Source organism: Danio aesculapii, chromosome 18 (genome assembly GCF_903798145.1).
Source record: "Danio aesculapii chromosome 18, fDanAes4.1, whole genome shotgun sequence".
Classification (NCBI taxonomy): domain Eukaryota; kingdom Metazoa; phylum Chordata; class Actinopteri; order Cypriniformes; family Danionidae; genus Danio; species Danio aesculapii.
The window spans coordinates 51,902,940-51,922,005 of record NC_079452.1 but is presented as its reverse complement, the minus strand read 5'-3'; the positions used below and the strand labels follow the sequence as shown (position 1 = coordinate 51,922,005).

The window sequence follows — 19,066 nt, the reverse complement described above, 5'->3', positions numbered from 1 at the left end:
GTGCATATAGTTGTAGTTGCCACGTGATGGCGCAATCTACACAGATAGAGTCAGTTGTCTTTTTTGACTGAATACAGGAAAATAGAAATAGGCCTTGTAGAAATTAGAACTGTAACTACTGTAACTTAACTAATTATTGTTATTATTATTAATAATAATAATAATAATATTCATTCATTTATATTCTTTTCGGCTTAGTCCCTTTATTAATCTGGGGTCGCCACAGCGGAAGGAACCGCCAACTTATCCAGCATATGTTTTACACAGCGGATGCCCTTCCAGCTGCAACCCATCTCTGGGTAATAGTAATAATAATAATAATAATAATAATAATAATAATAATAAAAATAATAATAATAATAATGTTGTTATTGTTGTTAACTACAATTTTATTTCATTATTCAGCTTCAAACCTGAATGCAGACCTCCTCTTTTTAGACACTAAACCAAAAATTTGAGACTATAAAAGTAGTCTATATTTATTTAAATTATTATATGAACTAAATTAATACCTCAATTATATAATTAATTTGACAAAAATAATTTTTATTTAGTATAGTTTTAGTAGTAGTATTTTTCAGATTCATACTTTTATTAAAGCACAACTAAGCATATACCCAAATGAAAATATATATTAGATTCTGGTGATTTGATAATTCACATCAAAAACATTTCATTGGCATTCATAGTACAAATTTCAGAGCAGGCCACAAAAGCACTCCTAGAAATCTCCATATTTCACTTCAACACATAGCTGTTACCATCACACCATTGTTGAGTTTATTACTACACTATAAAACGGTTTGTAGATTTGTGTTTTGACATAGGCTCATAGTATGTATTTGTAGTTCAGAAAAAATGACAAACAAAATAGAGACATAATATCAGACCATTGACACCTCTTTCTAATTATACTTGCCTGTTTTTTTAATCTTCCTTCTACAAACAAATAATCAATAGAGTTTAGCTTGAGGCCACTTCTCTGAACAGTCCTGCATGGCGTATTTGCCAGTGTGTACGTGGCATGACTTTAGAGAAGGGGGAGGTGCCATGCAGGCCTGATCCAATTACAGTTGCTAAGAAACAGACTGTGGTATGCTGAGCCTACCAGGACAGAAATGAGCCCTTCTGCTGTACTGTACACAGCCATTTGCTGAAACACAGTGCCATCATTATTAAATGGTAGATGAGTTACATTAATATATTATTTATAATGTCAGAGTATTTCCCAGGGATAGGTTGCAGTTGGAAGGGCATCCGTTGCGTAAAACATGTGCTGGATAAATTGGTGGTTGGTGATCCCGGATTAATAAAGGGACTAAGCCGAAAAGTAAATGAATGAATGAATAATGTAAGAGTATTGATCTGATGCTTCATGTGAATTGTGGATATTTAGTTTTAACTGTTTCAACTTTTTCTTTTTTGTAATGTCTGGATTGAAAAAGAGCTCTATATTGTAAGGTTGAACTATATAAAAATCAGCTGGTGGATAAAAGTTTACGAAAAACGAACCTGTATTGATGGTTAATGTATGTAGACTTCATTGCAATTCAATACCAATAGCATAGCAATTTAGTGTTGTTGATGTAAATGATTAAGGTGAAATTACATTTATTTAATTATTAAATTTAATTAATTTAGACGATTAATGTGTATTACGCAGCAGCCAATGTTTAAATAAACAGAAATATTTGCTAATTAAAAAAAACATGTTTACATTAATAGTCCATTAATGTAAACATATTTTTTTAATTAGCAAATGTTATTTTTAATTCGTTTTGATAAATATTTTATTTTTCTTAACAAATGTATTACATTGTTAACTGAATAAACTCAAAGAAGCCATTCTGCTTTAAACTGTCTCAAAATTTAGTTGACAATTAAATAAATGATTAGAATCCTATTCAAAGAGATTTTCTAATTTATTTTATGACGTGTATAGGCATATAAATATATTTGTCCATGTTTAATTTGGGATTACATCCACAACTGTAGGCTAAATGTATATTTTCATTGAAAATAAATCTGTATTTTTCATTCAAAAACATTAACACATGAATGTATACACAAATCCTGCATAAATAAATAGACATTAAATAAATAGGCTATTGCACATAACACAATGTTACACACAGCACCTCCTTAATTTGGCACCCCATAAAATCAAATAATCCCCAAAACTATGCCAGTCATTTGTGCTACGTTTGTGCTGATTTGTGCCGCAAAACGAACATTTGTGCTGGTTTGGGGTCTGAGATATTAAGCATTATTTCTTTTCTCAGGTTGGGAACTTCTTACAATCACAGTTCTGGAAATATTCAGTAAACAGTATTGTTTAAAATTAATAGTCTATTGTTAGTTAGTTTGATCTTGTTGCCTTTGCCTTATAGCTAATGTATGTAAAGAAGCATAATGCTGTGTATATGTATATGTATATGTATGTATATATATATATATATATATATATATATATATATATATATATATATATATATATATATATGTATGTATATTATATTTGATTTGTCTAGTGTAACTGTGATGTACATGTCAAATAAACAAAAGAATAAAATAAAATAAAAATATTGAATATGACCCATAGTTATCATTTTTGAAGATTCTCTATTTAGTCCTAAACAATTGACACATATATTTCAGCAATAAAAATATATTTCTTCATCTTCTTCTTCTTCTTCTTCTTCTTCTTATTAATCTTATTATAATAAACGTTTTTCTTTTTTTTTTCAAATGGTGTATGGTCAGTTTACTTGTATTATTCATCAAATTAACTAAAGATTTTTTATGAATGTCAATCCTTATTATAAGTTGTAGCAAAACAACATAAGGAATATAGTTATTTGTTGAGTTTACCTAATAAAATATGAAGTCTTTGTTGTTGAAATGTCAGTAAATAAACATAGTGTCAATATTTTAGGTATAAACATTCATGCAGATTTACTTCTTGATTAGGCTATAAAACTAAACAGCTTTACTGGTTTACTTTGTTTTATAAATACTTTGTTTTATAATAACTCCATGTAAGTTAGCGAAATCACCTATAATGAATAATTTGTACAGTAAAGGAAGAATATTTGATCATTTATTGAAATAATATAAGCATCAGTGTAAAAAAAAGTGCTTTAAGGCTAACTCTCTTTCATCTTGTTTAGAGCTAAAATAAACCCGCTTTGCTTTACTAACGTCACTCAATTTTTGCTTTATGTCACCCCAAACCATGAACAGTATTTGGTATTTTATCGGTTTGTATAATGAAATATGATTTTTTTTTTTTTTGCAGTTGTTATATTATTAATAATATTAGTTTCAATATTCTGTATAAATATGTGCTCTCTTCTTGGTTAGTATAGCTAATCTGTAGCTATTTACTTTGTTTTTTTTAATGAATGTTATTCCTATAATTTGTACAGTGGAAAAATATTTCAGTAGACTATAAAATTAAGTTTTCATCTTGGTTATAACCAAACAGAACAGCAGAACTCTACATGTTGCACTGTTTTATAAATAGCCTATCTTCCTTTCATATACCCTAAGTATAAATGTAGCCTAATAATTTAAACAGTAAGACAAGTCTTTATTTCCATTAAAACGAGAATGCTTTGTTGCTAATTCATTGGGATTTTAGCATGGAATTTTCAATATTCAAGTATAAAAATCAGGATTTCACCCTTACTGAAATGAAACGTTAATATAAAGCCTCTATCATGGATGCTGTGTTTCTTCTACCCAGAATGCTGCAGTGAGAGGAAGTGGTGTGTGTGACGCTGAGGCTCAGGGCTGAGCTCTGGATCAGTATAACAGCACAGGCGGAGAGAGAGATCGCGCACAGCGGAGGAGAGACAAGCAGAAGGCGGACACTGTGATGCGGAGCGGCGGAGCTGAGCGACATCACCCTAAAACCGACAAAACTCACCGACACAATGGCGTCGACAGCTCCAGAAGAAAGAGCAGATCGCAGCGGTGGCGATATGGTAAGATTTCTTTATAGGTTTTAACTTATAATCGTGTTTGAGCGCGGGAACAGGCGCACCAATATGGTGGAAAAGGAGAGGGTTTGACGAGGTGTTGTAAAATGGCCATGATGGGGCCATTGCCAAGAACTGAAAAATGGCTTTTCTTCGGTTTAATCGACGATTTTGAAATAAAAACATCTTGAAATCGTTCGGAAAACAGTGCATGGATATGTTGCAGGAAAACTGTGAAGATTTCAGCTGACAGCAACGAAGAGAATCGAGGATTTAACTGTCTACGCATTTTAAATTCGCTTTGTCCTTGAGAGGACAAAATGTCCTTGTAACATTCGACAACGAAAAAATTATTTAAAACCGAAATATTGCTGTAACAATGTGTTATTTGACGTTCCATTTCCAGTCTCAACATTTTGAGTGTCTTTTGTTGATTTCTGATGTTTTATTTGAATAAACAAATTTATTAAACATTTAAATACCTTTATTGTGTGTCAATTACTGAAAAAATGTTTTCTTTTATTCTCGGATGTACATTTGTTTTGAACTTATTCAAAGAACATTGTGAATATGTCAACTTACCATAGGATTTAATACATAATTTTGATGTTTTAGTTTATTTTTGGATTTTGTTATTTGGATTAAATGTAGTAGTTACACGTTTATTCATTTATGGTTCTTTTACACTTGAGAGTGAACCAAAATAAACTCATCCACTTGTATTTCTTGTGTTTTGTAAAATATTTATGCTGTATTTTTCGATGTTAAATAACAGGGTGTTGGCTTTTAACCCATTGTGGACCACGAGAAGACTTTATATTCTCTAAAAAATATGTAGGAACTTATTTCTTTATTTCTATTTTTCTTTTTTGCTCAAAGGTTTATTTTAAGTTAATTTTCATCCCAACAGAAGAGTTTTCAATCATTAAATGTCTAAAATTTGTGCACAATTATTGATGAATAAATGAAAAGGTCAGATTAAACCAGGGATTTTTTTTACTGGTTGCTACTTTACAAAAACACAACATAAAAGCAATACTGTTTAGTTTGTATTAAAGTGGAAAACATTAACTTTGAAATTTTGTGAGGTCTTTGTTATAAACATGTATGGAATCAATTGTTCACTTTGTGAGGAAACAAATGTTGCATTGTTGGATGTAAAAATAAATAAAAATAAAACAAACACCCACTGATGATTTTATATAAAATAGGTTTCTGATTTATGCATGTTCTTCAGTTTATATTGTGTTATAATATTTACTTTGAAAAACACTTGGAATGGAATTTACCTTGACATTAGCTACAGAAATTGTATTTAATGTAAAGAAACCGCATGACAAAGTGAAGCTTCAGTAAATGTTACAATGTAATGTCAGTACAATACTAATTGCCCAAAATGTGTTTTTGTGTACAGAATTCAAGAAAACTGGATGAAGGATGAAGGAGTTTCGTTCAGTTTTTATGACATGTAAATGTAAGTGTCATTACTGTACTGAAATTTTACTGTATACATCTTACATTCACAATTAGCAATAATTTATCTTATTATCATTGACCACCACTAGGGTGTGCTCCAAATTGAATTGTAGGATGTATTATCATTCTAACGAAGAACCTTTTTGTTGTTAGGGTTCCTGATCTTCGAGATGTCCGAGAGAAATGAGGACAAGGGATTTTGATGTAAGTATTACATTTAAGGGAACCTTGTAGAAATTGCGCCATAAACAATTTCCGGACTTTTTGTGAATGAGTTATTTGCATTAGTTACTTTCATTTGGCCTCAAGTATTCTTAAGGTATTTTATGCAATCATATTAATTTTATCTATAATATATATTTTTTTTTTTGTTTATGCAGTCATGTTCAATAAATTCTAAGTTGCAGATTTTTCATCAAAGAATAAATAGAACTTGAATTTGCTATGCTAGCCACAAATATATTTTTTCAACAAACATTAAAATTGGTCTTGGTAGCTTTGAACTCTACTCCCATCCATGATTAGAAAAGTATAATGAAGTTATTCATTCGTTATTATTAATAGTAACTTTATTCAAACCCTTGTAAAATTTGACAATTTGCTGTTTTTATATATATATATATTGTTGTTTTTATAATATGTATATTGAAGTGGTGTTGGAAAAATGCGATTTAGTGTCGTATTACATATTATAACAAAAGGAAAGATGATTAGAAGATAAAGCGTTTAACTTTTTTCTAGCATTGTATTTCATTATTTTATTTAATTTCACATTCTCAATTAAAACTTTTTCCTAAAAATTTCCTCAATTTATTTGTTGTGTGTGAACAGGGATAATACTTTACTTTTTCTAAACTGCATATAAAACGTATCATACTCGTCCTCTCACAACAAATTTACTAATGAAGCAAATACAAATCTTTAATAAAAAACTTTCACTTCCACCTAGTTTGAATATGAGCTGATGATACTATCATCGCTTATTAAAAAATATTTGAACAAAAATATTTTGAAAGATTTAGCACAACTAATTATCTAATGCAACAATTGTTGTTGTTTTTTTTTTTTTAACATAAAAGACATCCACACGATTTTTAATTTACAACATGAACACCACGCACATTTTTGCCTTTTTTATTTTATTTTATTTTTTTTTTATTGTTTATATTTAGTTTGCTATTGTTTATCTCCAACCCATTATTTTATGTTAGCTAAAATTAAGCTGATTTAAAATCAAATTTTGCAATGTTTATTTTTTGACACAATGTTACTTTTTTAGGAGAACAATCTATGCATGTTAATCCACTGAAAAAAAAAGTTTGTTTTGGTAATCTTCTTCGATCAAAATCTGACGCATTTGCCTCTGCGTTTGGAATAGCGTTTTTTTTCTGTAGATCTCAGTTTGACAGCTTCAGCCACAATATTCTCAACCACGCCCTTTTTATCGTTAGTTTGCTATGAGGGAATGATGCGCAAAAAAAAAAAGCCCTGCCCTTACTCAATATATTGTTTCAGTTGGAAGTACACTAACGCACTGAAATAAGTCTCTGCAACTTCCAGTTCACACAACCTTTAAATACAGTAAAAGATTGTTTACTTTTAGCAAAATTAAACTCCATTCAGAAATGTAACTTCCATTTTTCAACAGTTATCGTTTCCTAACAGTTATCATCTCGCACATCAATTACCTGGGAATCAATCTGACAAGCATCAGTAACTTTGCAGCACTGAAATTCTTACTGTAATTTAGAGTTAGCACTACAGCTTGTGGGACATATTTAGTAATAACTTGTTTGTTATTGTCAAACGATATATATATATATATATATATATATATATATATATATATATATATATATATATATATATATATATATACTCATAAATATTACAGCTCAAATTATTTATTTTAAAATGTTCAAACTCAGGACTTTGATATGGAGAAGTTTAGATCTTGATGGTTAAAAAAAAATTGGCCAATTGTTAAGAACTAAAGGATAAGATGTTTCTGAAAAAAAAAGTTATTGTATACCTCTGATCTAATTGATTTTATTTCTACCAGCAGATGAAGTTGGCTTGTAGAGGACCAGCACCAAAGTTCAAGAAAAGGAAGACTGCTCTGTAAGTCCACACAGTGTTATTTGTATTATTATGGTAGTACTACATATGTCTGTCATGTTAGCTATTTTTAAACCCCACAGTTCTTTGCTGAGTATTTTTGCTTCAAAAAATGTAATTTGCATAATAAAATGCATAGTACAATATGCATTCCTAGATTTGGTTTAGTTTTGTGCAAGTGATTTACAAAAGATAAATAAAAAAGTAAACTTGAAAATAGCGTTTTGAGTGGACTCATAAACAAAGGTGCCAGGAAGAATCGAAATAGGAATTTCAGTGATGCCATGGAGGAACGTTTTTGTTTTGGGGTCTCTAAAGAACCACATATCGAAAAATGTCTCCTATAAAGAAGCTTTTGTGAAATGGTTCTTCATGAATTCATCAATGGCAACCTTTATTTAAGAGTGTGCATCTTGGGAAAGGGCTTCCTATTACAGCTTGGAAATGTGCAAATGTTCATCTTATTTCATTTTGTGTTGTTGAAGCCATACTTCATTTACTTGTCTTCAATACCTGAGCATGCTTGTGTTCTCCGTTCATTGGATCTTGTTTTTGTGGAAACCTTTCTTGAGATCCGTGGCTGTTTTCTTGTGGAGTCTGTTCTGCTTTTGTGTAACTCGCTTTACACATCTTTCTTGATTCTGTGCCACAATTGGCCTCTTTTTGTTTTCACTGGCTATTGCATACTTCATTATGCATTAAAGATTCCACTTGAGCCACATTTACACTGGAATACATCACTGCATTTCTGCTTTTCCTTTGTGAAAAGGAGTGATGGTTGATACTTTTTTCTGCTTTTGGTTTTTCTGAAATGAATAACCAGACAGGGCAGACCAAAAAATAGTGGCTGTTACCTTTACACATCAGTGCATCAGGCGTTTCCTCTCAAATTAAGACTGTTTAATTTGAGCTACCACTTAACTATAGTAATAAAACACTTCATGGAAAAAGGATTCAAAGTATTTGGAAGGAAATGATATTAACTTGTTCATAAGGCTGCTGCCATTTTCAGTAAGCAAATGCAATGCATTCATCGAGAAAGCAGTAACTTCATTTCGTCTTCATCACTTTCTCTGGAATCTGACTTGTTCAATTTACTTCATGCTTTCTGCTCTTTCCCCCACGTTTGTCTTTGGGGAATAGCTTTTTCTTTATCAAATTTCTGACTTGTTTTTAGTAAGATCACTCGATATTAGTATGCAAATTTCATTGTTTTGACAGGACACTTTCTTTTTAGTGTAACTAAAATGTCACTTCTCATTTTAGTGGTTATTTAGCCACCCTTTTTTTGTTTTCGTTTGGGTAAAAAAAATATCAAATGTCAGCCTCTTCAGTAACAATTGCAACAATTTTACAGGATCATTTCCTTTGATGCATTTTTAATTTCAACCCAAGTCTCACATTGTAATAACAACTTTATAACATAGTAAGGACAAACAAAAGTAATTAACGTTCTCATTTATTTAAATGCTTTTGTTTGTCACCGGGATACAACTTTGTTCTTCTGTAGTTATTAACCCTTTACAGGGCACTTATTGATATACTTAACAAGAAAAAAACCCTAGTGTTTCTGGGGGGTTATTACAACACTTGTGAACTTATGAGGTTAAAAAAAACTATTGTAATGGGTCAATGAATGTATGGTTATGAAAATGTATTGATGCAAATATTGGAAGAAAGTACATTTTTATGAAGCACAGAAGTTATAGCTAATGACAGACATATGTAGAATGGACTAATAAAAATGCTTTGCATATACTTATTTATTTGTAGGCATGCTGGGATTAAAATAAATTGTGGGGCCCATCAAAAATTTAGTTTGAGTCGCAGTGTAAGGAGTAAACTTGGTGAACCAAATCCAACCTCTAAATTTTTTACTCCGTTAACACTCAAGGTTTAGTAGCTTTGATCATTTAGATTATGCATCTGAAATTGTGTGAATAGAATGTAGTTGAATTTGGTGTAGGTGAATGTAACAAAATCATGCAAAAAACAAACATGCAGTAGCTTCGTAGCATTCTTGTTAGCATTTTAGCATCAATATGGATAAAAGTGGATTTTGTTGATCACTGTTATGAGACTTATTTTATTGGCAAGATGTGCATATTAATGAAGTTGTTCTAATTGACTATATGAAAGGTACCTTGCAGGATTGTCTCTAATTTAGTAATCGCTAATTGGAGAAAGATGCAAAAGAATTTGGATGTAGTTTGGATTTGTAAAACAATTTAGTTTTGTCTGTAGCTGTTATATATGAGTATGTTAGCATTTTTATGAAAAGCGGTCATCGCATCTTAAGAGTACATTTGGGGTTTACATGTTTTCTTTCTCCTTTTTGATTTCATTTAAGAACCAATTCTGGACAGTCAAGTGGAGACTACTGCTTAATGAGGAAGATGGCAACTCATATTGTGCTTTTGGATTTGGAAAAAAGACATTTAATTTGTATTTGGCTATGATGTTTGAAATCATTCGCTAATGTGCTTCAACAGTTGTATGTATTTCATGTTTTACTGCACTGTTTTTATTTCAATGAAATGCCTGTATTTCAAAAAATTAAATGCTTCCTTTGTCTTTTGAAAAGAAAAATAAAAGTTCGTGTTTGAACAATAATGAGTTTGCCCTTATTGGATGGAACATAAAGAAATGTAATTCCGTAAAATATTCACTTTGCGGTTTACATCCAAGCGTCCAACACGACTCTTCAAGATCAAACCTTTTCTTAAAAAAATAATAACAATCAACAACTCTGGTTTACTGCTAAATGTTCTGCAACAGCACTTATAATTGACATGGGTGATGTTTTCGAATCCTAACCCACCCTCCCTCCCCCAAGAAAATTATTTTGCTTTTTTTTTTATATTTCAAAATTACCAGGGTTTCGCAAATTATTTTCGCATTTAATCTATTCAAGAACAGACCCACAGATTTGATGCTGAATAAAAATCAACCATTTGCTTACAAGATCCACCTTTCAAGCTTTGCTACAATAAACATCAATTTTTTTTTTCAAAGTACATTAAAATGGGTTAATTTAATTGTCTAAAATGGTGTCCAGTGTAGTCCAGAACCCATTGCAAAATGGCAGTCTGCTGTATCATTTCCTGTCTATGCAGGAAGTGAAGGCTAAAAGAAATATTTTTATTAACATAAAGGAACTCCCCTTTTAAACCACCAAGTTATTCAATCACTACACTAGCAAGGCTGGACTAACTTAAGCTGATAACTTGTCAATGAAACAACTAGTTTTTACTGAAAATAAAAGGGGTGGGTCTTCGTGCATCACCTGAGCTCTGGGTAAATGGAGAGAACGTCAATCAAAGGCTAAGCTCTCAGTGCTGGGAAGGAGCTTTAGATGGCGGATGAACCTTGGGAAGGGGAGAGCGTTGAGCCTCGCAGGGCTCTCGATAGCACTTCTATCTCAACTTTGTCGAACTTTCAGTGCCTCTCGGGGCCCCTAAAACGCGCTAATTCGTTCGTCTCGTGTCGTTTAGGACTGCAGAGACGTTAAAGCGTACGTTTAGTGACTTCTTTTCGTCGAAAAACGCCGTGCTGTGTGCGTAGAGTGGCCAGTCGTTGTTTTCCCTGCCTTGCGCTGGCAGCCATGGCGGTCCTCCATTTTTAGTGCGCTCTGCTGGGCTCCTCTCATACTCTCTCTCTCACTCTCTCTCTCCATTCAAATAGCCATCGCTGGATTACCAATATTATTTTTCGTTTCGAATATTATTCCGATTGTTATTTTAATCACAATACTGGAATATTTTTCTTTTTTTGTTCTTTATGGCCAAAGTTACAAATCGGATATTTTCTCAGAAGTGAATGTACTACTGCAATCCTCCTCATGTCAATGCAATAGGTATGTTTACATTTGTTTCTTTCCTATTGTCGATTTTCTTTGCTTTCATCGTTATGTTTTAATCGTCCTTTGTCTGATGACGCAGTAAGAATTTATGCATGTGGCTCTGTGAATGTATTGCCTTGAAATGCCATCGACACATGGATATTTGACATCGAGTACAGTCGAGCAGGTGTCATTGCGATTGCGATTCCGATGCTTTTTAACTTTAGGAATCATGTAAATATTTATTGTCGAATTATCCGAATTTAGTTCGCCTTCTCCGTTTATTGCTACAGCATGACTTGTTTTTTTATGGTTCGTCCCACTTTGAACTTTTGACAGTTAATACCTGGACTAAAGACCATCATATATAAATCCCAGAACGACAACATGATGAAGAATAAGAGTAAAAAGCAAGAAGATGAAGGCTCGACTCAAAGCAATGCTTCCAGGTACGATCTTTCCTTTTTTTTTTCTTCTCTTTTTAAAACTTGTCCTGATTGTTTACCTTTACAAGCATGGTTGATCACCTGTTCAGAAGTTTAAACCACAATCTTTGTATATTTAGATGGGTTTCATATCGTTGACCTTGGGATAGATGTATAGCCACACCCTGATTTTCTTGATTTTCTAAAAAGTGTATACAAGGCCTTTGGGCCTTTTTCTGTAGTTTATACACTAGATGCACAGTGTTTTACACAGATTTGAAACCTTAATACTGCTGTAATATTTTTCATTTAAAGTCATGCATGAAATGACCTTGTTTGATTAGCATGTGCTGCATTGCACCACTGTTTAGGGTTAATGATATTTTAAACATTTTGACATCAAATCAGAGTTTAGAATTTAAATGTTGTAAATTGATGTTTCAGTTTTATCCACCTTACCTGTTTGGTCTAATTTCCTGATTTTTTTAAATGGAATCCATTTCACACAAATAAAATGTTTATAGCAAGTTGTTTCATTTAAAGTGTTTTTACATTGGCATATTTGTATGTTGAACATATGTCATTTTATTTATTTTTATGCATTTGTTGACAACAGAATTATTTAACTTATTGTTAATACTGACAAGCGATTGCATATTACATAGTTTAAATAACTTGTTTTTAAGCGTTTTATTAAAGGGAAAAACATTCTAAAGTAGTATTTGATTTAAAGGTCACGCGTGTGACATTAAATAGTTGTGGTCATACTTTATGGGCTAAACTTTTATAATACCCTTAATTGCAGGGGTATGCTACCTCATATTACCAAATTAATGCAATACCATACCATTAGTCAATCAGGTGTTCCAATAATTAAACCTATTGGAATAATTGACTGTTATGGAACACAGTGTAAAAAATAAATATATTAGCATTCATTCTAAGTTTTTACTTTTATTCATTTTTATTTTTAAGAGGTCTTTAATTTTTAAAATTGTAATTGCTTGATCATTTTTAAGAAATACATTTTTACAAATATTTTATTTTACTACATTGTAGAAATATGTATATTTAAGAATTTATAAATTTAATTTACTAGTTTTATTCATATTTACTTATTGGCTTTTGTTAAAATTGTCATTAAATAATTTTCAGAAGACTTTCAAAAATAAATATTTTTTAACTTTAGAACACAAGACCACCTTGACAATTTTAAATGTTAACTATTATATTGTACAAAAACACCAATGATACTAAAATAAAAAAAAAACAATTCTCTTAATGCAGATATAAATTTCAATAAGTATAAATTTCCACAGCAAAAAAAAGTTTTAAAGTTTAACACACTGTTATACAAAACACAACTTGACTATTAAATTGTACAAAAATACTTGTAACTGTTTGAGTATTTAATATTGTTTTGGGGTTCATTTAACCTTTTTTTCTTTGCGTAGTCATAATTAAGGATAATAACAAAACAAGTAATACAAATACAATAATAGTGATGTTTTACAGACCTGTTTAATCATGGATTATTTGAAATTGACTTTTTTTTAACCTTCATGCTGCCTTTTATCTATTTTGCTTATACTTTTTAACAGGACCTCATCAATAAAGCTTAAATTTTAAAAAGTTGCACGTTGATGTTTTATTGTATGTACTTCATACTACAAGGTCATTATTCTTTATTTTCATGGTTGTGTATCAAGAATTTCCTTGTAACTTTCACTTCAGAGTTCCTGCACTGACACTGCGTTTAATAAAAAAAAATAAAAAATCAAGGGTGATTTATCATTCAATATAGCACACATTGTTAGTATAATGCATAAGCAATCATTAATTAACTGCACACAAGATTATTATCCACAGGTTGCCAATAATGTCTTCTAGAAATTCTAAATCAATTCACTACCCTCAGAAGCAAATTTTACTGATGTTTAACTGCGGCAGCCATTTTATGTGTGCTTCTAAAAGAAACAAGAGCTGCAAAAATGCTAAATGTGAATTTTTTTCTTGCCAATACACTTTATCAGAGGTGCTCAAATTGCTTTACATTACATAAAGGGCATTTCTTTGTTTTATTACTGTACGAGACTGACTTCATTAAATGGCTGAAAGTCCTCAAAGCCACAAAATGGCTCTTGCTTTGTGCTGCATAGCTTGTATTAGTTGCTGCATTACATAAAAGCTACTTGGAACTACAGGAAACGGAAACGGAAAGTCTTCTGGGGGTCACGTGGTTTCAGCGAATTCTCATTGGCTCTTTTCTGGCCTAGCAATGAGCAGCCAATGATATTTCATCTGTGGGGATAGATCCGCCCATTTGTGATGTCAGCAGCCATATAAGGACAGTCTGGCTGCTTCGTCAGCAGCTGTTAGCTCGGTGAACACATGACGGCTGCCAGTTTCTGTACACAATGTGCTCGCTTTCACGTTCGCATCTGCGTTATGGCTTCCCTGCGTGCCATCTGATCGAATTATATGAACATTACACGAGGTTTAAGAGAGCCTGCTTTATTGTGTGAATCAGTTATACAACGGAGTGTCTAGTTGATTTTCTAGCATCGTCTTTGCTTTTTTTAACCGTATAAGGAAGATGTTTTTGTTTCATTTATAGTAAGAGGGGCTGGGCTTGTTTAGGCAGAAGTCCTTGCATTTAATTTTAGACTTAAAGGGCAGCAGAAGTGGTCTGACACAAAATGCCACCTGTAAGATGATGAAATGTATTTGCTGTATGATTTTGGAAACATAATTTTTGTGTAAAACTATCATGAAGTAAAAACGTAAAGCAGTTTGTAGTTACTTCCTGTTTCAGCTGCTCAGTCTGAATGTAAAACGAAATGTAATTAGGTCCATAAATGAAACTCACATCTATGCGGAAAAAGAAAATTCTTAGTTTTATTTTTCTAGATTTACTGCATTTATTCGGTGTAAATTTTAAAAACCTGTTTAATTCTGATATATGAGTTTGTCTAAATAAAAAAAAAATCTCTTTAATTTTGAAGTTAAAGCATTTGTGTTTTTTTTTTTTTTTTTTTTTTTTTTTTTTGTTTTGTTATTTTGACCTTTTCTCATTTTCTGCAAAAAAACTAACAGTTGCCAATACAGGAGTTTTGTTTTTATGAGTGTATTTATTATGTGTACTGTTCTGTAAATTAAAAGTAATTTCAATTTGCAGGTGTTGTCTGTTTGCTATTTATTTAGAACAAGGGCCGTTATTTCCAGTTCAATGCACTGTTTTTCAGGCTATGTTTGTATTGGAATTCTCACCCCCACCCCAAAGTCATTGGAATGCTGTTGTTTACAAAGGACAATGTCTCAGCATGGTTTCAGACTACAATTCATTGTTCGACTGACTGAGATAATTAGATTTTTACCTAAAAGAAAGACCTGTCAATTTAAAATGAGCAAATTAACTGAAAAGCTGGTTGGTTAAGGGTGATAATAAAATATTTGGAATTCAACGTGGTTAAAATAAGTATATTCATGGCATTATTTTTATTCATGTTTGTCTTGTTTCCAAATAAAATTTAGATACATTTACTAGAGAAGCAAATTAAACATATTAAGTTGAATTATATAAACACTAAAAGAGTTTTTAAAGAATCAAGCTTTGATTAGTTTTTAATTTTTTTTTATTTTTTGGAAGACCATTGGGAGATATTTGTTCATGTTTTAATTATGAACTCCATTTTGATCACTTAATTTGGGTAAAGAAAAAACAAGACATATAATATAAAACTTAATATATTTTCAAAATCCATTCACATTCAAAAATAATATTTAAACTTGTTTGAGAACATCAAGAACTTTTTTTCATCTTGATCAAAAAGAATATTACGAATACTTGTCTTAATTGAATGATAATTTAATGATTCTTTCTTTAATTTTAGAACCAATTATTGTGGTTTCATGGTTTCTCAAAATGCTCGTCTTTAATGTTATAGCAACTCAGCATCCGAGGAATCCAACCGCTCTGGGTCGGAGTCTGGAAGTCAGTCGGAGAGCGAGCAGGGGAGTGAAAAAGCTCAATCCCGGCATTCTGAATCCAACAGCACGTCTGATTCTGAGAGCCACTCCGAGTCAGGCAGCGAATCCAATGGGTCCAAATCTCATCAGAGCTCAGCGCAGGTCAAAGACAAACCTGCCAGGAAGAAAGACAACTTGGCGGATGTGAAGAAGGTACACAAACAGGCCAGTCACATTGATATTAACCCCTGAACTATCACTCCCTCTTTTATTTTTTTATTTATTTTTTTTTACCTAGAAGTGAAAACTATTTAAAGATTTAGTTTAATGAATATTCCCTGATAATTTACATATGTTTATGTCATTCAAGATGTTAATTAATTGCAATTAAGGTTTTTGAGAAAAACATTCCAGGATTTTTCTGCCTATAGAGCAGGGGTGCCCAAACTTGGTCCTGGAGTGCCGGTGTCCTGCAAAGTTTAGTTCCAACCCCAGTCAGACACACCTGGGCTAGCTAATAAAGCTCTAAAACATCCATCCAGGTGTGTTGAGGCAAGTTGGAGCTAAAATCTGCAGGACACCGGCCCTCCAAGACCAAGTTTGGACACCCCTGCTATAGAGGAATTATTTTTTGCTCAATCATTTTCAATGAATTTCAGGGAAGCTTTACAAGTTCTGAGCATTATGGAAGTCCACTATATGGAGAAAAATCCTTGAGTTTTTTTTTAAAACTCATAAAGAAAATAAAGAAATAACCAGATTGGATTACAAGTCCGTGAGTAAATTATCAGGAAATTTTAGTTCTGTAAGTAAACTAAACCTTTAAATGGCAGACCTTCAACACTCTGGTGCACAATGTTGGTCTCATTTTAAAGAAGACAGTTTATCAGGGGTGCGTTTCCCTAACAACGGCATAACTTGCGGCTATCATAGTATGTTGCATCATTTGGGAAAAGTACGATGTAGTGACGAGTGTTTGCCAAAACCTGTAGTTTCTCTGTCGCAAATTCTATTGTTTTAGACGCACACGCATTTAAAAAAAATCCAGTATTAGTTTTGGTAAAAACATGCACTCGCTTTCCATATTAATTAAAATGTATGTAAATGGCACATATAGGGCCTGTGTTTCCATTACAAGTAATATGGAAAGCATTACATATTCTAAAACATAAAATCACTTACAAAAGCTAACAGATGTTCTAATACTATATATAAATGAATAAATAATGAGGCTATTATATATAGTATATTTAATATTTATAAGGAAATGAAAATTAATTCTACTTTAATAATATGAATGATGATGATTATTATTATATAATAGTAGGATATTTAAAATTTTTTTGAAAAGTCTACTTTTACAATTTGACGCATGCAAACCTGTAGAAATAACCAACAGGACCAGCAGGCCTATGTCAAATACAGTATAGATACTTAATAAATAACCTACTATAAATTAAAAGCATTTACGCATGCTGTTTTTTGTTTTCACAAGCTTTGGAGATGTAACACTAATTCCACTTTTAAATAATAGGTCACCTATAGCTTTTTTCATGAGGCTGTGTTCAAAATGACATCAATGTTTTCAAAGTGTACTGTGAAGGGAGCGCAATTGTAAACATGATGATCGCTAAAACTGACCTGTAAAAATACTTTGAAAGCAAATTACACCTAAGAGAGATGACTTTAATGCTTTATTTTTAAATAATTCCAAGTTTAAATGTTAGAATGTTCTAAATGATTAAGGCATAGGGGGGGATAACTGGGAATAGAACACAGCCAGGAACAATGTTTCTAACTACAACGCTAGAGGTGAAGTTGCAAGCATACAATTTTGCGACACAGTTTGCGAATGTTCGTTGGAACGACGGATTTGAGAAACACCAAATCAACTAACTATATTTTAAGGGGGGAACTTGCAACTTTAGTAGGCTAACCATGGTTTTCGGAAACGCACCCCTGGCTGTTTCTGCACTGAAAGAAAGTTACAAATTCTCTTGATTTTGCATGTAGATTGCTGCTGCAGAGTAATAGCCTGCATTTTTTTATACTCTTGAGTAATCATTTAGCAAATAAATAAATGTACAAATTAATAATCCAAAATTAAATATGTATATGTAATAATAATTTTAATAAAAAAAACATATAGATATGAAAATATTATTTGGTGTCTATATTCAGTGCTCAGCCCCATTTTGAAAATAAATATTTTTATCCATTTCTCAGTGAATATAGGCAATGCATTTTGGTGCATTTAAACAAAACTGATTTATTAAACACATATATTAATTAAAATAATATTTTAGTCACCAAACATATTTGATAATTGAAAGCTAATAAATTCAAGCAAAATATTCTCCCAAAAAATTACAACCTACAAAATTTCAACAATTTTTCCTTTTTTTTTATTATTATTTTAATTTATTTTTTATTTATTTTTTAAATCTGTATTTAATATTTTTCTATAACATATACGTTTGGCTGTGCTAGTTTTTGGACTATTATTATAAGTTGTTTTGTTAGATGAACTCCATAGTTGGCTTCAGTACTGACTAATCTAATGTATATGCACAAATATAATATTGTATACACTCTCAGAAATAAAGGTACGCAAGCTGTCATTAGGGTGGTACCTTTTCAAAAGGTAAAACATTTGTACTTAAAGGGTCCATATTGGTACCTCAAACATGTATATTAATACCCACAATTTTTATTTGGGAACACTTTTGTACTTTTTAGGTACCAATATGTACCCTTGAGGTATTAATATGGACCTTTTAGGTACAAATTTGTATCTTTTAAAGAGATACCACCCCATTGACAACTTGCGTACCTTTTATTTCTGAGAGTGTTAGCTTCCCATTGAAAATATTAATTTAAAAGATAGTTTGTGAGGGATGTACTTGTATATGCTGAGCACTGTATATCTGCATAATATATTAAGCACACATTATTTAAATGCAAATTTTTATTTTGGATGTGATTGCAATTAATTATTTGATAGCATATTTATTAAAAATAGATAGCTTGTCATTATATTATGGTTTAAAATATATAAGTGCAAATGTCTGACAGTTAAGTGGTTGCAAGCTTTTAAAATTAATTTCTCCCTGCTTACCATAGATGTGGGAAGAACATCCCGATGTTTATGGTGTGAGAAGATCCAGTCGCAGTAGACAAGAGCCTGCACGCCTCAATATTGGAGCCGAGGTAAAAATAAAGTCAACACTGAACTCTAGTGGTTGCTTTCAGTT

At 31.6% G+C, this 19,066-nt stretch overlaps 1 protein-coding gene and 1 long non-coding RNA gene across 5 annotated transcripts in view; both read left to right on the top strand.

Annotated features, from left to right (window-relative positions):
- Window positions 1-3,819: 3,819 nt before the first annotated feature.
- LOC130245911 (uncharacterized) lies at window positions 3,820-10,190 on the top strand. 2 transcript variants are annotated; one of them, XR_008839373.1, is made up of 5 exons: window positions 3,820-3,989; window positions 5,398-5,457; window positions 5,613-5,663; window positions 7,525-7,580; window positions 9,928-10,190. It is a non-coding gene; the product is annotated as an uncharacterized LOC130245911 (long non-coding RNA). The 2 variants fall into 2 exon arrangements; XR_008839372.1 differs by having other exon boundaries at window positions 7,522-7,580.
- Window positions 10,191-10,502: 312 nt separating this feature from the next.
- chd2 (chromodomain helicase DNA binding protein 2) overlaps window positions 10,503-19,066 on the top strand; it is a 58,473-nt gene continuing 49,909 nt past the window's right edge. For 2 of the 3 annotated variants that reach the window (XM_056478902.1, XM_056478900.1), the window contains exons 1-4: window positions 10,503-11,433; window positions 11,758-11,867; window positions 15,791-16,037; window positions 18,936-19,022. In XM_056478902.1, the coding sequence (XP_056334877.1) occupies window positions 11,806-11,867; window positions 15,791-16,037; window positions 18,936-19,022 (396 nt within the window). In that variant the 5' untranslated portion in view covers window positions 10,503-11,433; window positions 11,758-11,805. The remainder of the gene's footprint in view (window positions 11,434-11,757; window positions 11,868-15,790; window positions 16,038-18,935; window positions 19,023-19,066) is intronic. The other variant, XM_056478901.1, reaches the window with a different exon arrangement.